General features: G+C 36.1%; 2 protein-coding genes across 3 annotated transcripts in view; one reads left to right on the top strand and one right to left on the bottom strand.

The window, feature by feature from the left end:
- Positions 1–24312, bottom strand: part of LOC148953785 (uncharacterized) — an 85723-nt gene that overhangs the window by 20880 nt on the left and 40531 nt on the right. The window contains exons 2-4 of the mRNA XM_089085898.1: positions 17174–18343; positions 12142–12292; positions 7082–7338 (exon numbers count right to left, since the gene is read on the bottom strand). Coding sequence (XP_088942024.1) covers positions 7082–7338; positions 12142–12292; positions 17174–18343 — 1578 coding nt within the window. The remainder of the gene's footprint in view (positions 1–7081; positions 7339–12141; positions 12293–17173; positions 18344–24312) is intronic.
- The window catches only part of LOC148953786 (uncharacterized), a 31446-nt gene continuing 28966 nt past the window's right edge, over positions 21833–24312 (top strand). The window contains exon 1 of one of the 2 annotated variants that reach the window (XM_089108495.1): positions 21833–21861. The gene's annotated coding sequence lies outside the window, so the exon portion shown is untranslated. The remainder of the gene's footprint in view (positions 21862–24312) is intronic. The other variant, XM_089108496.1, reaches the window with a different exon arrangement.

The following is a 24312-nucleotide window of genomic DNA, read 5'->3' as shown; positions in this document are numbered from 1 at the left end:
AAACAAAAGTCTATTAAACGTGTCAACCAGACGAACCTTTGACAAATGAAAATCATGTCAAAAAGATCTAATGGCCATTTCTTTAATTCGCAAAAAAATTGTCAGATGGAAGGTTATTCCTTAAAAGGTTTTCAACAAAATTTAAGTCCTTGGACAATTTAAAACGTCTTGTTTTTGCTCAGAAATTAAGTAATTTAAAGCCATTAGGCTTAGTTTGTTTTTTAATTTTGACTCATTTTCAGTTCCAAAAAGGGTAGTATTTTAAAAGATTTCTGAATCACTGCCTCCTTCTTGCACTTTTTTTAAGAAAATTTACTGATTTAACAAATTTGTAGGTTTTTTAACCAAAGAAAAATAATAGTTGACAGAAGCGGCTAATTGTTGCCCGTATAATTGACGAATGAAAGATCTTAAGCCGAACTGGCCATTCATGACAAAGAACCAACAGAGAGAAAAATCTCAATAAAAAAAAACAAAAAACGAGACTGCGACCAGTGGAAAGAAAAGACGAAAAATGTAAAACAACTCAGATACTTTGCTTGTATAAAACAAGGCCTCTTCAGCACAAGAAGAACAAGATAAAAAAAAAACTAAAAACAAATAAAACCACCACCAAAAAATATACAATTGGCGCAAACTAATCCACGTAGGGAAAAGCAGCTATTAGAGTTACTTCAATGATAACCCCAAAGCAACTGAGATAAAAATAAAAAATAATTATTCTGTTGCGAAATAATCTTCTTGTTGGCTATTACTGAAGCAAACCCTTTTGGTCTAGCAGATAAAATAGTCCCTTGGTTATTATTCAAGATCTTAATTCCCTTATTGACCGTTGATCCACTTTTCAAGAGACTATCATAAATTGAGTCAATATTTAAATTTCCTGTATCCCTATTTATCGAAAGGTTATCAAACATAAGTTTTTTAATATCTATGAATTCTCTTGCCCATTGAGGATAAATTATCTTTCGAAAAGTGAATCAACATTCAATAAAGGAATTAAGATCTTAAATAATCACCAAGAGACTATTTTACCTACTAGACCAAAACGATTTTCTTCAGTAATAGCCAACAAGAGGATGATTTCTGCAACAGAATAATTAACGTAATTTCATTTTTTTTAATTCTCAGTTGCTTTGGTGTCCTCACTGAAGTAACTCTAATAGCTGCTTTTCCTTGCGTGGATTAGTTTGCGATAATTGTATATTTTTTGGTGGTGGTTTTGTTCGTTTTTGTTTTTTGTTTATCTTGCTCTTTTTGTGTTTCTCTTGTGCTAACGACGCCTTGTTTTATACAGGCAAAATATCCGCGTTGTTTTACATTTTTTGTCTTTTCTTTCCACTGGCCGCAGTTTCGTTTGTTGTTGTTTTTTTTATTGAGGTTGTTCTCTCTGTTGGTATTCTGTTATGGCTGGCCAGTTCGGTTTAGGATCTTTCATTAATAATACTGGCATTCTTAAAACATACCTCTAATGCATTTACTTAAACATGGAGCTATTGGAGGGAGGCAGTGGTGGATCCGGGGAAGGGGTGAGGGGGCGCCCTCTAACGCAGTCTAAAGCAGTGTAATCTACTTAATTAAAACAAGTTTGCGCTAATTAAACTTGCTCCTAACGCAACTTTATCAGATCAACCTATTTTGCACACACACCCCCCCTAAGAAAATCCTGGATTTTTTTTTTTTTTTTTTTTTTTTTTTTTTTTTTTTATTCCAATATTCACGGTGCCAGGTGCTTCAATGTATCTGATATGCCGCTATTCGTTTACCTCTTTCAATTGCCTCGAGGTTTTAAATGTCTATTGAACCTTCTTTTGAAGGTGTCAACAGAGGGATTTGCAGGGATAATGTTCCCAGGAAGATCGTTATAGATAGAAGTGCAACGCCGGATGAAGCTGTTCCTCAAGTACTCGGTTTCGGCATATCCTCCTTTAGATAATTGGACCGAGCTGTGCTCCTTCGTGTCTGCCTTGTCGGCTGGACAAAGGGGTGCACAATTCGAGAGAGCTCGTCTGAGGGAGGCAAATTCATGTACTTGTAGAAAACAGCCATCGACGCTACATCAAACCTTTCATTTAGAGGCTGGAGCAATTCTTGTGTAGAGGCGCAGCCCGCCCTATTTGCCCCATTCTGGATCTTCTGAAGTGGTGCCAACGGCGTTTTCGGAGCACCAGCAAATAGCGGGCATCCATATTCAGCTATGGATCTGATGCAAGACTTGTAGAGTGGGATGATCGAGCTTGATGGAAGAAGGTTTTTGCAGCGAAGAGTAACTCCCAGCTTTCTTGCGCAGGAGGTTCTCACCCGATCAAGGTGGTTGTTCCAAGAGAGATCGGTGGAGAAATGAATCCCCAGTAGACGAAGCTCGTCGACTCTCTTTATAGCTTCATTTTTGAAGATGAAACTGGGGTGTTCACGTGGCACCTTTTATCGGGTAATTAGAAGCTCCTTTGTTTTCGATGCATTGAAGTTGATCATCCATGCATCAGACCACTTTTCAATTTTCAAAAGATCCATCTGTAGGGAAAGGGAGGCTTGTGTTGGGTGTTCTTGTTTAGGGACGGCTGAGTGTGTCGTGGTATCGTCGGCAAAGTGATGCAGAGGGTTTGCGAGGTTGCTTCCCATGTCGTTTATACAGATAAGGAAGAGCGTAGGTCCCAAGACACTGCCCTGGGGTACCCCTGCTTTCACTGGATATTCGCGGGAAATGAGCCCGTCGAGGACAACCCGCAGTGAACGATCAGAAAGAAAGCTCTCAATCACTTTTAACAGACACCCACAAACACCGTACGCATCGAGTTTTTTTTAGCAGACCACGGTTCCCTACTCTGTCAAAATCTTTTGCAATGTCAAAGGATAATAGCCTGATGTTGTATCCCATTGCCAGTAGTTCTATCCCCTCCTGATACTGGGCCACTAGGCAGTCTAATGTTGAGCGTTTCCGGCGGAATCCATATTGGCGATCGCCTAGAAGGTCATTTGATTCCAGGTACTGAAGAGGTGTTTTATTGGAGACGCTCTCGTAGACTTTGCCACCACAGGAGAGAAGGCTAATAGGCCTGTAGGAGCCCACGTTTGTTGGATTGCCTTCTGGCTTTAGAGTAGCTATAACATGGGCGGACTTCCATGTTCGTGGGAAGGTTCCGGAGATAAGCACAGCCGGAAAAGCAATGACAAGGGTCCAGCTAGTTCGGCAGTGCAGCATTTGAAGACAACATTTGGTATGCTGTCATAACCCGTGGCTTTGGTCACATCCATGTGCTCCAGAATGCAAATGATCTTGGGAGCAAAAAAGACCAATCGTGCCAGGACAGTGTCGGTTCGGTCAGAGCATTTTTGCACTTCTCTGCCGTTATCGTCTAGATTCGAGAATTCGGCAAAAGCCTTAGCAAGAGCTTCAGCCTTTGCCTGTGGATCTTGTACCACTGTCCCGTTACTCTGGAGAGAAGGAATTGTGGTCCCCTTGGACGACGGTAAAGCCTCCTTGACAATTTTCCACCAACTCTTTGCCGAAGCAAGTTGAAGCTTGGTGGCAAATTTCTCCTTATACTGAACCCGGGACTGCCGAATCGCTCGAACTGCATCTTTGCGCGCATTTATGAATGCAATTCTGTCCTCTTCGCTCTTCAAAAGTAGCCATCGCTTGTGTGCCTTATTCTTTGCTCGGTTTGTCTTCTTACACTGGGCGTTGAACCAAGGTTTGTCCTTATTGGACACCTGGACCCACTTTGAAGGGATATGCTTTTCGACAGAGTCAACTATAGCCTGCTGGTACTTATCTGCAGCTTTCTCTGGGCCTTCCAGGAGGAAGGCTCTCCACTGCTGAGAAAAAAGAGTGTTTCTCAAACCGTCCGAATCACCTCTTTTGTATAGCCAGATTGTTTGTTCATGCTTTACTGGAGGCGGAATACGTAGGTTTCCACGTGCAACGACGGCAACGTGGTCACTGGTGAAAGCATGAGCGTCTACCTTAAAGGAGTCAGGGTGATCTGTAAGGAAGAGGTCAAGACGAGATGATCCGTTTGGGCCGTGATACGTGTTGGAATCGACAAGTTGTTCCAGCCCGTAAGAGAGAGATAGATCATACAAATCCGACCCTTCCCTATCAGTAATTTTGCTGCGAAGCCAAACGCTATGATGGACGTTGAAGTTTCCATGAAGGATAATGGCAGACTTAGCGTACTTGCCCCGAATATATTCAAGGGAGGTTTCAAGGTAGCTGGTAATCTGGTAAGTTGGAGGGTTATACACGGTACCGAAAATCACGGATTTATTTGGGAGGGTCACCCTGACCCACAGAGCTTCTTCCGGAGAGCTCCCCTGGAGGGAGGGGCCTCCCCCTCAAAAAGATAAACACCATAAATTTGGCAATTTGATTCATCTTTTCACATAAATTATTTTCATTTAGCCTTGTTGACACATTTACTACCTTCCCTCCAAAGAAATAGAATTTCACGCAGATGTCTGCATGACGGGTATTCAAATAACACAACGGTCTGCGTTCTATGAAGGGATCGCAGCCGTCTAGAGTAGATGCAAGTTCAAGACATATGCAGCCTAGACTCTCATCTAATTACTAGGAATAACGAAGACAAAGTAAATTTGAATTTAAATGTTAAAGAATCATTTCTATGCTTCAAGGACAGTTCTTGATCCAAATATAAGCTTGTAAAGTTCAAATTTTACACACTTCCTATCCATTTGTAGAGCGGGAATTTCGAAATAAAAAGCTTGGTTGAATTTCTTTTAGTCGTTTGACGATGGACTCTCCGTCCACCTCTTGCCAACGTATTTGCCTCTAAAATGTATGTGCCTCAATTTCTTAAAGTGAAACAGTTCTTAGATGCTTGTAATCTGTAAAACCCTTTTGGTCCTTGACTACTAAAATTCCTATTAAAGAAAAGGCTTCAAACATTTGTTTTAGTCATATGACTCAGAATTGATTGTGGTGATTGGTTGATCATTTCTACCCTTTAAGTATGTATTTAACTAAACCCTAAAGTTATCAATGTTCTTAGTAAAGAGGCCCTGAACGTTATTAAAGTGGGCCTATCCAAGTAAAAATTAGTTGAGAAATATAAATGAAAATAAGCACTCATTAGTAGTGATGCTTTCATAGATTGACACTGAACTCCTGCACCTCAAATTAACTATTTACCTTTTCTGTGTCCTCATTCAACAAGGGAGTTTATCACTATGTCCTATTTGAAGAATTCCATCCCAGTATTATGTCACTTAGATAGCTTAGATGTTTACAAAATTAAATCCGAGGTATTTTTTGCACACAACTTTGCAAACATAAATCATATTAACGAATATCATCTCGACAGCTTGGATGTTTACGACATACCAATAGAAAGCTCAGCAGTACGTATAAATACTACTGATACTACAACTAACAACTCACCGCAGCACCAAGCCGCATGTCAAAACAGCTACGCACGCTTCTCCTCCGTCACAATATATTCAAAGCCTCTCTCATTAAATCCTCCGAGGAAGTTCCCTTGTCCCTTAAACCTTTATTATGACATCCTCCCACTCCAACCACGGATGACCTGCCATCTGTTTAGCCCTATACGGTTGACTGAAAAGGGAAATATTGGGTAATCTGTCACCATTCATCTGCAGAACGTGCCCTAGCCACCTCAACCTTTCTCTCATTATGGCTCTAAAAACCGGGATTGAACCACAGTTTTCGTAGAGCCTACTGTTTGAAATGCAGTCAGTCAGCTGGGTACCCAGAAGAATCCGTAGGCAGTTTCTCCGGAAAACATCTAGTAAATCTTCATCCACTTTTCGGAGTACCAATGCTTCAGAACTATATTTGACCATTGTCATCAATGTAGCTTCCAATATTCTCATCTTTGTTTGCAGACTTATCCTCCTATTCTTCCAAACAAATTTTTAACTGTGAGAAAACTACAACTTGGAATGGTAATTCTGCTGACACTCCCCCCCCCCCCTAAGACATATTAACAAACTTGCTCGAAGGAGTTTTTGCTTTTTATATCTAGTTTTAACCATAGTAATGCTCCCTCTTAGCAAGAATTGGCCCGGATTCTTTCACTTCAGGCACGCTTAAAGGGTCAGGATTTAGCCCCCGTAATCTCAAAGTTGGTGTGATTTTCCAAACGTGCTCTAATAACTTTGCATAAAATGGGCTTTTCTATAATTCCCCCCCCCTCCTTCCAAGCCTTGCACCATCTCTGAATTAAGTGTGTTTGCATGGGCTTACTTCGCTCAGCCCCTTTGGTACCCAGGGGCGTCCTGAGACTCATTTTATTGGGGGAGGGGGGGATCTTCGTAAATTTTACCGAATCGCTACCTAATTTATGCAGAATTTTCTGCAGAAATCAAGAATTTTGCTAAGTTTCGGGCAATTTTGCACAATTTCTACCGAATGGCAAAAATTTTACCGAATGCCAAAACTGATGGAGGGAAAGAGCGCCCCTCCCCGCCCCCTCGGGACGCCCCTGTTGGTATTCCGCTGCTTGATAAAGATAGGTTAGTGTGTTCAATGAGCTACTTATTAGCATTTAATACATAATGATAATAATTCCTGTAAGTCTCAGCAATTCAAGTTTAGTCATTTTATTTAGTGGAATATTTTTTTTATATAAAATTGTGAAAGAATTTTCTTAGATATACATAGTTTTCTGTAAAGTACAAGAGATGAAATAGTCTTTACTAGGCTAGAGGCTATTCTTAAGCCGATCTAGTAATGTTGCAGATAGTTATTCCTTGCAATTTGAATGCGAGGAGTTTCTTTTAATTTAATTCAACATCCCCCTCAACATTTTCTGAAGCATTTGTCTTAACAATTTTAGCCGTTCCTTAGATTTGGCAGATACACCCGTTAGACAATCTGGAAGCACCTTTTAGTTTGTTCATTAAACACCTCAACATTCCCTGTTAAGTTTAACTGTTCCTGAAATATTCCAAAAGCCCCCTTTTGTAATAAAACGTGTGTTTGAATAACAGCCCAATTTTTATTTCTGGTCCTTCTCCCAAAGCCTGTCGGGACCATGTCGTCCCCGGAAGTCTTTTATTTAAAATTTTGAATATTTTGAAACAAATGACTAACTCAAAATTTGATTGAATGTCTTTAAAGGCTATGGGGGCCCGGCTTGCATAAAAGCAAAACTGGTTTTCTACCATCAACCCCTCCGCATAAAGTGGCTCCGATAGAAAAAATACACTGAAGGCTTGTGGTTCTTTTTCTACAGGTATTGCTAGAGCACTGGATATTCTAGTCAGAGCATATCCAAAACGCACATTTTCCACGAAATCTAAACACCATGTTTCAATACGTCTAGCTACAAGACCGCCAATACACTCCGGCTAAAGTGAAAAGTTTTAAGGAAAAATTCAAACTTTTCAGATTTCACATCCTTGTCTACAAAATGCTGCTTCAAAAAGCTTAAAGGCATTGCTCCGCTGATTTAACTCTGGTGTTGCTTTCTGTGGTTTTGTTTTTAAAATAATGTTTACTGTTAATCCACTGCTAAGAGAGTGTTAGTTAATTGGTTTGCCCATGAAATAAATTTTGGTAAATCCTTTATTTGGCTTCCATGTTATTGATCTGTAGCCTAGTTATCTTATTTGTTGTTTTTTTACTGATAGTGGGCAATTAAGCGTTTGAAATACAGAATATTCTAAAAAAATTAAAAAAAGCGAAATTTTTCTTATAAAAATGAAAAAAATAAAGAATCGAAAAAAAATAAGCCAGATTTTAGAACTTACTACAATGGTTATTTTTGCATTCAATTGAAATGCTGCAAGAGCCATTGATCCGTTTTCGTCAGATAATTTTCATTGTTATGTCATTTTTATTATGCAATATTTCACAAACTATTGGCACAAACTCGTTTTCACAAAACGAGTATATTTAATAAACTTTGTCTCTTTGGCTAAATATTTCGTCAACCTTTAGCCAACTAATACCTTTTTTTATTTTCTTCTCATTAACTAACTCGTGTTTTACTAATAGCCTTAACAAAATCCTTTTATGTAATTAATTTAAAAAACAACTTTCCAAAAAAGACGTTTCTCAAAGAAAAGTAAAGGTCATATTAAACTTAAGATCAGCAGATACAAATACATGCTAAGATTAAAACTAGAAACGACAAGAAATGGTTATTAAAGAATAAATGAAGCCCAAAACGAACAGAAATTAAATAAACAACCATAATAAAAAAATACAACAAGTACTAATACAAGTTAATAAATTACAAGAAATTACTATCAAAGAAAAAATGAAACCCGAAACGAACAGAAGTTAAATGTACAATCATAGCAAACAAACATACAATAGGTACTAATATAAATGGATAAATAAATCTTAAAACAAGTGAAACTTAAATTGAATATGCAAATCAAGCTTAAAACGAACAAAAGTCACTACAAACAAGAGTTTGGGTTTTGCCTCCTTCTCTCACTGTAAAAGTCTAAAACCTACTGCGTCATTTTCGCTTTACTGAAAACGAATTATGTTACAGATAAATTCTTTGTGGTTATTATATCAATGAGTATGGCCATAAAAATTAGAATGGAGTTGAATTTTGGACTGGTAAGCTATCAGTAACTAATATCATTATACGTATATTAAATATTTAGGGTACTTTTATTAATTTTTTCCAAAACTATCTAAGAAAAATAAAACCTAACTGCAAACAAGAGTTTGAATACTGCCCCCTTCCTTAGTTCTAAAAGTCTGCCTTCTCAGTCATTGGCGCTTCACTGAAAACGAATTATATTACAAATAATTTCTTTTCCAGTTATTACAACATTGAAAATGAAAATAAAAATTACAGCGAAATAAAATCTTGAACTGATTATCTTTCACCAATTGATGTCATTATATATCAAATATTCAGTTTGATTGTAGTTTTACTTTCCAAGACTGTTCGACACATAGTTTTCTATAAAGCGCCAATGATGCAGTAGGTTTTAGACTTTTACAGTGAGAGAAGGAGGCAAAACCAAAACTCTTGTTTGCAGAGACTTTTGTTCTTTTCGAGCTTGATTTGCATATTTCATTTAAGCTTCAATCGTTTTAAAATTTATTTATTTATTTATATTTGTACGTATTGTATATTTGTTTGCTATGATTGTTTATTTAATTTCTGTTCGTTTCGGCATTCATTTATTCTTTAATAGTATATTCTGGTCGTTTCTAGTTTGGGTTTTAACAGGTATTTGTATCTGTTGGTCTTAAATTTAATATGACCTTTAATTTTCTTTGGAAACTTCTTTTTCGGAACGTTTTTTAAATTAATTTTTGTTTGTTTGTGATTGCAAAAACTTTCAAGTTTTTAGAAAATGCTTTATTTCAAAATATTTTTATTCAACATCAAGTTTTTATCGAAGTATCAAAACTAGTATCAAAGTATCAAGCAGGAGCGACGCGGCTCAATAGAGACCGAGACCAAGAGCGGAACCAGGATTTTGACTCGGGGGGGGGGGGTTACTAATTTTCGACTCGGTTTTCGACTAATTTTACTAACTTTTACTAAGGTTTTACTACCTTTCGACTAATTTTCAATTCGGTCAAAAATTTCGGGGGGGGGGGGGGTCAAATCAAACCGGGTAGCCCCCCCTGGATACGGCCTTGACCGAAACTCTAAAAAACGGAATTTTGATATCAATAACTATATTAAAAGAATTTTCTGGTTATACTGACTCCAAATATATAAGAAATATTAAGTTTAGTGTTACCCACTACGTTGAATTAAATTAAAATCAAGTATTTTTCAGCCATCAAGACATGGCTAATTATAGAAAAAGCCAAGACAGATAGTCCGTGTGATTGAGAGACAAATCTGGGATAAGTCCTTTTTAGGATTGTATGAAAATGATGCTATTTCATTTGTTGATTTTGTATTAAAATCAAGTATTTTGCAGACATCAAGACATGGCTAATTGTAGAAGAAGCCAAGACAAATGGTCCGAGTGATTGAGAGGCAAATTTGGGATAAGCCCTTTTTAGGATTGTATAAAAATGATGTTATTTTATTTGTTAATAGACAAGTCTATCTATCATCCGTCAATACGTCATTCCTATGATAAAGCTAAGGTAAAATAGTCACAGAAATAAGGGATGAAAGATTGGATTGATTTTGGGTTGACGCGCGATGGACAATGTCCACTGGACTTGTGTGACAAAATCTGGGACTGAATTTGCTTGACTCACAGGCGGTGAACAAGTGAAATCTAAGCCTAATAGGCTGGGTCGTATGTAGTCTAAAGGATTGATTGACAAATAACCAACAAGTCCCCTGGACTTGCAAGCGAACGGTGAAACCTAGTTGTTTGAAGCTACGCGCATGAGAAAATTTGCTTGATTTTCAAAAAAGGGGGGAAACATCCCCTAAAGGACAAGGAATCTTCATGAAAATTACATTATCAGATTCAGCTTATCGGAGAACCCTATTGTAAAAGTTTCAAGATCCCACATGCAAAATTGTGAATTTTTGTTTTCTTTTGCCAGAAGAAAGATAACGGATCCGTGTTTATTTGTTTGTTTCTTTTCTTCTTTTTCCCCAAGGGTAATCGCATCGAACCAATAGCTCTAGAATATCGGAAAAGGGCTCATTTGAACGGAAATTCAAATTTCTAGTTACGTTTTCAAGGAACCAAAAATATTAGGGGTGACTAGCCTCCCCCCCCCCTACCACCTTATTTTCCTTGAAGTCGCCCGATCAAAATTTTGAGATAGTAATTTTGTTCATCATAGTTGAAAAGCCCGATAAATATGCCTTTGGAGGTAATATAACCCCCCACAGCCCCCGGGGAAAGATTAAAAATGCATATTGTTTACGCATAGTATTTGTTCTTGGAAAGTATGCCTACATTTTTTGGGTTGGGGGGAGTGAATTTTCGGTTGGAGTTATTTTCTATGGGGAAGGAAATCTCCGAGGGTTGAACTTTCCAGGGAAATTTTAAACGGGAGGAATTTCCCAGAATTCCTGTACGAATTCCTTTTTATTAGTCTTACTTACCCTGTTCCGATTCAATTTTACATATGGAGATTTTACAGGTAATTGTCCGAAGGGAAATTTTTATCCGGTTGGAGCCGTCTAGAGTATCTTTCCGTAGGGATCGATTTTTCACGGGAAAAATTCGCCGTGGGGAAGTTTTCCACGGGATAAATTCTCCAAAGAGAATTTTCTGCGGGAGCAACTTCTTACTAGAGGGAACAACTTTCTCTGGGGCATTTGTGGGAAAACTTTTTCGCGGAGAAGAAGATTCCCGGCATGATTTTAGAAACAATCTTTTCCAATGAAAGTTTTTTGTTGTTTTTTTTCAATGAAAGTGCGTTAAGAAAAATTTTCAACCAGAACCGTCTGCAAGAAATCTTTCCGGGGAATTGTCAGCTAGAATGGAATTGCTTGGGAGGAATTTTCCTGGCGGAGGGAGGGGGTCATTTACGCGGGAAAGTTTTTTCAGGTGAAAGTAAGTAGGAACATCAAAACTTAAAACGAACAAAAATTATTACGTATATAAGGAAGGATGCCCCCTCCTCAATGCTTCGCTCCTTACGCGAAACTTTGACTGTTTGTCCCAACTTTTTAAGAGCAACTCCTGAAACACTAGGGCCGTTGAATTAGAATAATAAGCTTTTTAAATGTTATAAAAGAATAAACTGAGCGTAAAGAGGGATGTATTGAGGAGGGGGCATCCCCCCTCATATACATAATAATTTCTGTTCGTTTTTAAGTTTTAAGGTTGCTCTTTACTTTCAATTAAAAAACTCGTTTTTTTACGCTGGATATCTAAAACAAAATTTTCTTATAAATTAGTTTCTTAGAAGTCATTTTTAGAATCAGAAGTCATTCATAGAAATTTGTTTTAATCACATGAGTTTCTTAGAATTAAGGGGACAAAACCCGCTGTATCTCGGAAAAGGCCTTTCTCTAGTTATAGTTTACTGTTATTTAAATGCCCAAAATACATTCAATGAACTTGTGAGTTTTGCCATTTATTTTTTACTAGCGTAGAAAGATCAGTCTGACTGATCACATAACATATGCTGATCACAAAAATCAGTGTCTTGGTGTCAGTTTTACTAGCCAAAGCGTGACACCATACTTTAGTGCGAAAACGGGTTATTTCCTGTTATTCTAATACAATTAAAACACTTACCATAGATTCCTCATTTATAGAATCAATAGACAAAACGGTAACATGAAAATAGACAACTGTTGGCTGGCCTTGGTATTTTGGGGGTATATTTTTGTCGTAGCTCTTCATCGGCAATGGTAAAATGTCACTGAGAGTTAAGCTGCTATCACCCCTAAAATTAAAATCCAAAAGTCATGTGCAGCTCTTATCCACTTGCTGTGAAGTGCAATCTTAAAAGTCCCATCGTAATTGTTGCTGCGGTTTAGCTTAATAACTGAAGAGCAGTAATAGGAATTTTTCGCTTTGGGTAATATTCTGAATAATGGAAATAGCACTAATAACCGTTCGAACACCGTTCTATTTTTCTTGTTAATCTTAGTACAAAAGTGATGCGTATGCCATTGACATTTAACAAAGCTATGTACTACCTACAGTTGGTGTATACAGGGCTGCCACCCTTAGTTATTTATCAGCATTTCTAGTGATTTGTCATATTGCCTAAGCAAAAAATCACTAAATCAGCACAAAAAGTCATTATATTATTGAAGAGAATCACTAAGTCCACCAAAAAAACACTAAAGTCTAGTGATTTTTTGTTTCGCCGAGTGGCAACACAGTGTATATACGCTTCCTGTGTACAGACTCCTCTTAACCGTTATTGCACCAATTAAAACGGAGCTGATCAGATTGTCTAATTTAGACTTTCAGTAGCTAGTTTAAAACTGGGATGCCAAATGGACACTTTTAGTGGCTTTTGGACACTTTTTCGCTCTGATGGACACCTGGACACTATTTTGTCAAAAAAGGCAACTTTTTGAAAAAAAAGGACACTTTTTGGACATTTTTCCAAATCATAAACCAAATGCTTTTATTTTCTTCTTTTTTTATAAATACGACTGCTTTTAATTTTTTACTTTACTTTTAAGCTTTGGTAACGGCTTGGGGATTTTTCTTAGATGTTTTTGCGCCCTGCGCGAACACCATTTATCAACCGAATAGGAATAGGACCTAAAGTCTTAACCAATGTGGTGTGCTACAACTATCGAATCCATCTTTTTCTTCTATCTTACGGTTGACGTTTGTCATCAAGTCGGTCAACTTCAAGGACCCACCTACTGCTGGTGGCAAAGTCACCAAGGCCGCTGAGAATGCTGGAAAGAAAAGGTGAATGGCCATTCCCTGCTGGCGCGTTCTGCGTAAATCCCTGTGGTGTCTAGCCGTGTGCATATGGCTATTATTACATTGCTGCCATAGAAAAAAAGTAGTTTTGCACAAAAGCTGTGTTGCGGCTCAATTTTATGTATAGCCGCTAGCGAATGTTTCTGTTTTATATTCTATACTTTCAGCTGTGATTTTTTGGCCAACGCTGGTCGCCAGTTTCTATCGAGTATAACTCAAGCGAATTTATTTCAATTTGCCTTGTCTTCTCACTTTTTAGTTCTCGAAAAACGTCATTTTTGCTCAGGGTTACTTCTAAATGTTTAGAAAATGGCAAGATAGAGAATTTTTTAAACGATTTTATCCACTGGAACAACCAGTTGGCTGAGTAGTTAAGGTGATCAATGTTTTTTGTTTGACTTTAAAACCATTTAGGTCAAAATAGACATTTCGTTTGCTACAGCCGTTCGGTCCTTGTAGCACCCACAAATTCTTAATAGCTACCGAAGATCAATGACTCGCATCTTTTTCGCATAACTTATGAACATACCGAAGTGAAAATGAATCCTTATGATTGGTTCTTTACTTTTCGACTAAGATAGGTAGCGGTATCGATAATCAATCTAAAATTTCGCTCTGTTGACATTCTCATGACGATTTTTTTCTGCCATCTCTTCAAATTGAACTAGCACTAAACTTAACTTTTTGGTAGCTTTAATATCAAAGCTGAAAGCACCTGCAGAACTTATGCAGGTAACTAGATACTAGGTAGCAGAACTAAAAAGGAAAAATTTCACAGGTTTTTTGGCACTGTTTTCACAGGTTTTGAAAATTCATAGTGGCCACCCTGTATATTGGCTAATTTTCTAGAAGGACACTAAAAGTGTTCCTTTTTTGCCTGATTTGGACACTTTTGTCCCTAAAAGTTTTGGCAACCCTGGTTTAAAGCCGAAGCTAAAGATTGGCTCTTTAGCTTTGTTTTAGTCGAATTTTACGCTTTTCTAAAAACTGTTTTCGTATAATAGTGTCCAAATTTTTTGAAAGTCTCTTATGACAACAGCTTTCTGTTGTTGTTTCAGAAATAAATCCAGGTTTTGCACGGATAAAAGATAAGCCAGGGGAGTATAAAGGCTTTACCGTTGTCACCTTATGCACCAGCACGTATGGGAATCCCTAACTCTAAGTTATAACAACATTTCTGAAATTTCACAAATTGCAGAAAAATACATAAGCGAACTACTAAAATTCAAAAATCAACTAATATCAAGAAAACAACTGCTAAAGGAAACTACTAAAATATATAGGAAAAATACACACTAATATAAATTAGCCTATATATCATGAGACGAGCGACTGAGAGAAGTCTATATTAAAGGTTGTAATATGATGGGGCAAAAATGGCTCCAACCTTGCAGAAGGCTGAAAATTCTACAGATTTTTAACCCAATCATTTGAATCAGAAGTTCTATATTAAAAATATTTTTATAGTTTGTTGGAAAATTCTGTACAAAATATAAATAGCAAACCAAAATTCAAATTCTTATGCAGGACAAACGAAAAAAACCTTAAAAATTTTCCTTTTATTAACCAATAGAAAAAACGTCAATTAGTAACGAACATATTATTAACAGGAAAAATTTTCCAGAAAAGAAACCTTTCAAAGAAAATGAAAAGGCTGCATTAAACAAAAGACGAGAGGAAATAAAATAAAAGAAATTGCAATCAATTAATGAATGATACCCAAAACGAAGAAATATTACAATGAAAAATCAAGTCCAACTTCTAAGGGCCAGGGCGACATTTGTACTGGGCTGAAATCAAAATATATTTTAAATGTGTTTTTACATTATTAATACATCCAAAATTGCTGACACTTCCAGGAACCAATATCATTATATTTTAGACAATCTGTCTACATTCATTTTTTTTTCAGTAGTCCAGCGCAATTTAGTGATTCTGTTTCCTTTTTATTCCCGCAAATAAAGTATTAGTGCATCACCAGTGAAAAAGGTGGTATCGGGTTACAATATTCCCTCTCAGAATGCATGCGATGGAGAAAGTTTAGCTCTGTTTCCAAGTGTGTTACAATAGTCTCTTTCAGATTGAATGCAAAGAGGGCAATTGACCCCCCCTCCATTTAATGCCACTTCTGCAGCCAATCATCAAAAGATACTTTTCAAAAATTTCATAGAAACAGGTATAACTTAATAATTTAAACACAACACGAGGACTGTAAAGAACTTGTATAGGCACCAATATTTCTCTGTTATTGAAAAAGAGTATAACTTGCTACAGCTCCTGGATTCCTTGTCGGAGTACCTGAGATGAATAACTGGAACGACATCTTTGAAAAGTGGAAAAGGGAAAAATATGGTTCAAACTTCGGAACTTTGATTGACTCAGATCCAGCTGCATTTTAAAACTGGGTTGACAAACAAAAATACTTTACAAGCTCAAAGTGGTTTGAGCCGTGTTTTTGGGGAACCTATTTTTGCTTAACATATTCAAAGTGTTGAGCAGCTTCAAGTGTTTTGCTCTGCCTACTTTTGATGTATTTTTACTAAGCATCTGCAGAGCGAACATTTGCAATTGCCAAAATGGAAGAAACAATATTAGAAATCACCGTCTCGGTTTTACCAAATACTTGCGACTACCCTTGAAAATGATCTTATATTCAAATCAAAAAAAGAACTCCATGAAGCCATAACCTCTATAGATTGAAGGACCAAAGTTTTTACCCTATGGGAACCCAACTAAAGCATGAGACGAAGTCAAGCTATAGGTGTCCTAACTATCATGGATATTCATTGAATTCTGTTGCAAGTTTTGCCTTTCGCTATGGACCAACGAACAGCCTTGTTCTTGAGAGCAATTGATATTTTGTGGTTATTATGGAGTCGGTGTTCTTAGAAAATTGCGCGGTGTCATTTGTAGGATATTTTATTCGTACTCTACGACACATTTCAATCATTCTATTGGTGGTTAGATTTTTTTGTACACGAGCATTTTCAGAAAATTTTACTGAAAACTCCTTCACAGAATTTTTTTGTTTCAGGCTATAGGATTTCAAATACCTTTGGCTTCATTCAACATTCGCCATATAATTTTTCTCAGGTGTGAAATATATTTAGTATAACCCCCGTTAGCATCCCAAGGTAATACAAGTGGTATTACCTTAGTAAGTGATGTTTTTATTGGTATTAAGCGGTAACCAAATTTTTTTATATCATCACACCATCCCTCGTGATTCATTTCGGTCAGTCAAGCGATAGAACAGATCCATTCTTTTATATTTGGGTGTAAGAGGTGAGGGGCATTGATTTTTTTAAGATCTAATATAGAGTCTCGGATTACATTTGAACAGTTATGTTTATTTTTTTATTTTTCATTTTTATTTTTTGTGGGTTAAATTGCTGAATGTCCTTGATTTGCTGAATTCTTCTTAAATTTCTGTATACAATTTTTGAGGGGAGGGGGATACAGGGGAGGTGCTGATTTTGGAGAAATAAATAAAGCGATACATCATAAAAATAAAGTGAAACTAAATAAAGTGAAACCCATGTTCCTGAAATATACGTAAAATTTTTATAACATTGAACTTTTCACACAAAATTGATTTTATGGCAATCGAAGTGGATTGGATACTTAAATTCTACTCCCTTTGTGGGTACACGCAGAGGAAATTCCGGAAAAGAAACTTTGCCCCTTCCTATCCGGGAAACAAGAAGACATTCAAAAAGAATGGAATGGTAATTACTACTAATTAGATGGTATAAAAACAAAGCTCTTGATAGCACCCACCCCCCCCATGAAAATTTAATTTTGGACATATAAATTTCCTTAAGATAAACTCGAAATAAAAATAAAAATAAAAAACAAATATGTGTATATTTACGTTTTCTTAAATGGTACTCGACTTGCATAAGTAGCAGCGTGAATTGCTACCGCCCGACTACCAACACCGAGGCCAGTTTCTCGACAAAATCGGGCTCCTTGTTGTCTTAAGGTTTCCATCATAATTTCAAGTTGAGACTTTTCTTCTTTCGCATAAGGGGTTGTTTCGGTTAAATTTGCCACATCCTGTGGTTCCTCGTTATTTGAAGTGGTATTTGACTTGTATTTGGCAATTAGCCCAGTTAGAGCAGTGCTGAAATCTGAACAACGTGATGGGTCCATACGACAATACTCAGAAACAACATGCTTCATTTTATATAGAGTCTCTTCATATTTTGGATTTTTCTCTAGATCGTCATGAAGAAATTTACTGAATATATTGACTTCTGCAAAATAGTCTTCCATTGTGTAGAGAATTTCTTGAAGACTTTGACTTATTTTGTCTGGACTCCATTCATCAAAACTTTCTACGTTGAACAAGATTACAACGCTGTTAGGTTCTTGATAATCTGTTTCTGAAATTTCTTTTTCAATTTCCTCAAATAAAAACTCCAGGTCAGCTATTTCCACCATGTCATATGTTTCAACGCCTGTGCACAAGTCTAGAATTTCACGCAAAGTCTCATTGGCACTAGTTTCAACCACTAAAACTGAGCCATGAAATATTTCTCCTTTGGGCTGTGGGGTTGGATTACAGGGTGGCCTCGAAATATACGCTCCACTATCATAATCGTAATCATAACCTCTGGTATCGGAACACTTACTAGAGTCGTGCAAAAACCATGGTAACTTGTTTCTTTGCCTACTTACTTCTTTAGGCCATATTTTATCGTCAAATGTCTTAGTCCAAAGATGCGAGTCATCTTCTTCTTCAAGTAACCCATGCTGGCCGTAAGGGAACCCTCTTCCTGTCAATAAGTCTGTCAAGCTTTTCGTTTTCCGACTTAGAATTCCTTTCAAACTTTTAATATTTCGCGAACGATGTTGTTTCCTGCGAAGGGGCTTCTCGGGCTTTTTATTCAAACCAGGCGGAAACGTATTGCTGTATAAGGCAGTTTGGTGACGAATAGCTCTTTGGGTGAACTTTTGTCGGTCTAAACGAGGTACAAAATTTGAAGGACATGTGTGAATTCCAGGAACGCGGTTCTCTTTGGAACTTGCACCACCTGACCTGGAAAGAAGTGAAATTTTAGCGTCTGTTAATAAGTCTTTTCTTACTATTGTTATTCGTATTTTACAGAAAATTATCACTCTAAATAAAAGACGCTAAAAGTTCATTTTCTCCCAATCAGTTACTTTAATCTGCTAAGCAGGAAAGGATTTCCACGAGCAGGAAACGAAAAAATAAATTTCAGTTAAAATTTACCAATCTAAATTGGACTGCCATTGGAAAAGGAATGGAATTATGTTGTACAACGGGTACCAAAAGCGTTAATTTTTTTTTCCAGGGTATCTTCAAAATTAAAGTCAGTTGGTTTCCAACTCAAACGGAACAGCATATGTGTATTTTGTTGTTTTTGTTATGCCTGACGGCGTGTGGGGAATTCTCATTAAAAGGATTATATTTTGTCAGTAGGTTTAATAGAATTCGTTTTGAACTCCACAAATAGTTTGGTTTGTACGAGTAAACCCAATTTTGTCTCCCGGCACGTATATCACGTTAAGAATTATAGGTTTTTTTTTGGAGGGTAAGAAGTAAAAAACTTAATATTTCGGGGAAGGAGGCCAAAAACACCTTTCTCTGGCTCTCAGAAAAGAGTATACACAACAGTGTTACCAACAGGATTTTGGCAAACAGATGTGAGCAACTAAAAACAAGGGGCGAGGTGAATGCTCCTAAGAGCAATAAACAAACCAACAAAATTAAAACTACCAATAATATTTCTCCGTTTTTTAGCATTTCTTTGTGCACTATGTTTTTTCTGTTAACTGATTCTATCGCATTTTTGACAGAGTGATAAACGTTTTCCAAGGGATTTTAATAATATTTTTGGATGCAAATATTATTTGAAGTTGTTTAAGAAAAGTAAGAATCTCATTGGTTTAGTTTGTGTAGTTTCTGATAAAACATAAAATCGCGAAGAAAGGAAGAAAACGAGGACAATTAACAGCCAGTGAAAAAACTGAAAAATTATGCAAATATTTCTGTCAAGACCTCCGCTTGACCGTCCTCAGTGCAGAATAAAAATGATAAAAATATAAAAAACCAAACCTTAAAATAAAAACACAAAACTAAAATTGGACGACCCTTTCTCAGTAACGGTGAAGGGTAAATGAATAAAAAACACAAGTCTAAATGGCATTTCACAATTTCACTTTACGTAAAATGAATTTTACCTAAAATTTTATTTTAAGTAAATTACGTTATATATATATATATATATATATATATATATATATATATAGACAAAAACGCTTAGCTATAAAAATTACTTAACAGATAATATCCCTATTTTGATACACTAAAGTTTTCACTGTCAATCTACCTTTTGGTGATATCTTTGGTGTTTTTTTTTTAGAGAAAATGGTGATCTTTTTGCGTTCAGTAGCAGCCCTGGGCATATGGCCCTTCACTAAGACAAACTAGTGCATTGCCTCTGATGATTCAGATTACTGGAGGACAGCAAATAATTGAGAATGCTGTGTATAATCAAGAGTCGTGTTGTATTTAACTTTAGCATGTGTTGTATTTTAGATTTATATTTTAATTATATATATTTTAATTAGATTTATATTAATAGATTTAATATAATATATTTAATATAATATATATAATATATATATAGATTTAATTTAATATATTTAATTAGATTTAAATATATATATATATTTTAATTAGATTTATATTAGATTTATATTTATATTGTATTTTAGATATATCTAAAATATTTTAGATATTTTAGATCAGCCTTTATCATCTTGCCATCAAGTGAGAATAATAGTTTCCGTTCTAAACCTAAAACTATTTTTAAAATCATTTTTCAACAAACTGAAATTAAAAAAAAAAATCTGCAATTAAAAAAATCTAAATTACGTGCTTGTTTGCAAGTGTTATGGATGATTTTAGGCTCAATTTGTAAAATATTCGATTAATTTTTTAGCTAAAATATAAACATACAATACATACATATAACCATACAATAATACATAAACACAACCATACGTATAACCAATAGTCGTAAAAAGCTGGAGAACAGCTGATTCTAGTGGAAAATTAATATATGTCCCCTGTAAAGTTACAAAGCCTGAGAAAGGAAAAAGTCAATTTGTGCTCTATTTTGACGGCATTTTACTTTACTTCCACATCAAAAATTTTTTCGATTTCATTTTTTGAATATAGAAATTAAAGTACTTTTCGAAACGGCACTTGTCTATTATATAAAACACACTCTAGAAGTGAAGTTGGATGAATGCTAATGAAATAAAACAAAATTGATGAAAATACAATGCTTTAGTAACAAAATTATGAAGACTACCACAAAGAATTATAGAAGGGGGCCACCCAGAGGGTGTAACCTAAAATAACCTAACCTAACCCAAATACCAACTAAATATTTCATTAAAAAAGCTATAATGGGGTTTCTCAAGGAGCCGAAGGTTATTATCTGGTAGACAGCTTGAAAAACCGGGTATTCCCAATACAATTTCTCGAGTATGTCTTATAATTTAGACAAGTACCTTCGCAACTTGTAGGAGAGGATTCTAACCACCCTTCTTCCAAGTGGCCACTCCTTAATATCTATATCGTTGTTGCAGCGGCAGCTGCAACCTAGTAAACATCGAATCTACATATATAATCGAATGTATGTGTGTGAGTGTGTGGGGTTCTATATGCATTACTATACTGTTCATTTCTTTAGCCAAGAAATTTTAAGAGGTTGTTGAGCAAACCCTTCCGAAGGTTTTAGGTATTAATCTTCCCCTACCCAGGCCCTCTCGATAATTTTTGCTCTGGCTGCAATTAGAGACCCCTCAACATAAATACAATTCTTTCCGGTTCCATTATTCACATTTTCTGGATATTCAATTAACGAGTTATTTAATTAGGAATTCATTCATCTAGCACACTTCCGAAATTATTAAATTTCTTCTTCAATAAATTCTCTGAATATGGTATTTAACACTTTCCTTAATTTGGTGTCAAGACGGTATCCGAGGAAGGGGGTCAGGGTTTGAATCTTTGGGACAACCCTTTACAATTCAAAACTTGCTTTCGATTTGCTTTTACGAGTAATTGCTAATAAGACTGACTATATATTTGCTAATAGGGTGAACATGCCTGGACTGAACTGAGACATACTAAAGCTTAGATTGCATGTCCGAAGAATTAATAATGCTAGCACGCTAGGATCTATTGAATCGTACCGTAAACAACTCATACGGTCAATATATCACGATAATCTTAAAAGGAACATTAGGCTGCAACAACAATTCTATTAACTCTGTAAAAGTAAGATTTTTATCTTTGAAAAACACATAAAGCCAACCTAGGTAATAGTACCATAATACCGTTAGTCAATCAACCTGTAATGGTACAAGCTGGACTTAAAAGGCAAGATCATAAAAAGATAAAATAAAACCAAACCATAAACTGAATGGCCCGGGGCAGCGTATAAAGGCTTAAGTTATATAATTGAATAGTCAGTCTGATCTTAGAGCTTACGCTCGGTTACCTAATAAGAGATCTTAGTAAGTGCTTGTTTTTTATTTCTTTTGCTTTCATATATATATATATATATATATATATATATATATATATATATATATATATATATATATATATATATATATATATATATATATATATATATATATATATATATATATACCCGATTAAATTTCTTAAATTCCATACTTTTTTATTAGTCAGAAGGACCAGTAAAGTTGAAATGGTACCCATAGCCCTTGGAGCAAGGGCCGTAAATAGAACAAGTTGGCAGTTTTTCAACATAATTTTTTAATGGAGAGGTGGGGTTTGTTCATTGAAGGGAGTATGAGCGGCCCGGGTCCTGGTGGAATCGTTCTTTTGACTCAAAAGGATCGAACATGTCGTTGTGTTAGGAAGAGAAGGTTTGGGGACCCAGAATAAGAAAACAAAACGTGTTATCTGGTGAGTTTGAGACTTACAGCCGTAAGTCATTGGGCCAAGATGAATTTAATGTACGAAACCCTTCCTACCCCCCCCCCGAAAGAATGATCCAAAATAGGCCCAAAAGTCTTTTTTTATGATCGGCTAGAAAAAATTGTATATTTAAGGCCTCAGGCGAAGGAGACCCCACTGCATAAGAAAATTAGAAAAATCCCCCCCCCCCACAGAAACAGGCTCCAAAGATGCCCAGAAGAGAGCCAACAGACACTATCCTGGCTACTTCTCATTAAAGAGTATCCTTAAAAACTTGACATGGGGCTCATATGATTGGAGATTAAAGTTTCTAGTAGTTTGGGGTCAACCAGTCTTTTTCTCCTCCTGTTTTTACTACCTGGTCTCCCCATAAGTCCAATAATAGTGGATCAAACTTGGAGAAATTCAATTAGTTTAGAATCGGTGAAAAGTGTAACAAGTTGCCTCTGGGATCATTATGACCCCAGAGCCTCAGGAGTAATTACCTTAAATTGTGCAGACTTGTTTTTGTTCACAAATAAGTTTCTTAGGGATTATTCGCTAGGCTAAAATTCTTAGAGTCTTGCAAGGGTATGATCTGAAACGACTGTAGCCTGAGTAAATCGAAAGACGCTATCTGTCTCGGGTATTGCAAATTATCGGCAATTCGTCCAAAAAAATCTTCCCAGTTAAATAGTTTGGTCCATTAATCTCACAATATTTTTACACCACAGGCACCAAAGAATTTATAGTCTATGCATGAAATGTAAAAAAATTACTAGAAATGTAAAAAAATTAAATTAAAAAAAAAAAATATGGGCTGCCGAGTTATCAAAATGATGAATCTGTAATTTTTCGAAATAGGCTTGAAGTATTAAATTGAAAGCTTTAGGGATTTTAAAGGGGGGGAGTGAAAATTTAAACTTGGATTCTGGGGAGAAGGCAAAAGTAAATAAAAAGAGACTATGTATATCCGGTTTATCAAAATACAAGATCTGCAATATCTCAGGGACGACACGGGAGGTTGAGTTTAAACTTTCTGGTAGTGGAAAAAAAGGGATGGAAGGGCAGGGGAAAATCGAAATCCTGTGTTAGGGGAGGTTAGATTTTTGTCCGTTTCTGGTTCCCATAGCACACATACCCCACTCTAAACAGGCAACAATACTTATATTTTTCAAACAACATGGAAAAAAAATTGTTTGCCCTTTTGGACCGCTATTTGGAGGAGGCCTTTGACTCTGGACCAAAGTTTTTATTTCACATTACAATATACTTATCGAAGGATATACAGTTATAATTTGAAATATGTTCAGAAAAAGTTTTAATGGTCCTTTTAGGGCCCCAGTTTTTGCCAACCAGTATTTTTTTAAATAAGTTTCAAAATGATCAAAGAACATGACCACAGCGACAGACCACAGTTCGAGTAACATTTTAGTGGGCTTCATAAGTCCAAACTAAAATGCTATTTATGTAAACTATGGCCCTCTTGGCACAGGGACTTAGAATATAAGCTTTGAATTAATTTTTAAACAATAACTCTTTGACTCCTTTTCAGGTCTTATTAAGTGAGAGGGAGGTAATTACCCCAAACCATTTTTTACATTAGGTTTTTCTTGACCTAAATACTTATCGTAGTAGATTTCAATACACTCCCCTCGATCCTAACAAAATGCAAGATTTTCTTGGCAAATAGATGGATCCGTACATTGTATGAGCCAATTGGATCCCCCTACAATTAAATCTTCCTCCTTTCCTCACAATAAACTCCATCTGTAGACAATCTGCAGACTATAAACACTCATATTGCCTTTTTTTAGATAAAAAAAGGCAATATGAGCTCCAATTTTAATTCAAATGAGTCCCATTTCAAGTTTCTACGGTCATTTCAACTATGTGAAGTAGCTGGGTAAAATAATTATTTATTTAAACTGGGCAGTTTCCAGGATTTTTTTTTTCAGGGGAACCAAAATAACCATCGTTCTTGAGAAGGCAATGAGGGCACATTTAAATGTATTTTTAAGACCAATTAATGTGTCGGA

The sequence above is a fragment of the Artemia sp. Qi Xiang Cuo genome, chromosome 3, assembly GCF_049724085.1.
Source record: "Artemia sp. Qi Xiang Cuo chromosome 3, ASM4972408v1, whole genome shotgun sequence".
NCBI lineage: Eukaryota > Metazoa > Arthropoda > Branchiopoda > Anostraca > Artemiidae > Artemia > Artemia sp. Qi Xiang Cuo.
Note: the sequence above shows the minus strand (reverse complement) of the source record. Positions and strands in the feature narration are given on the sequence as shown.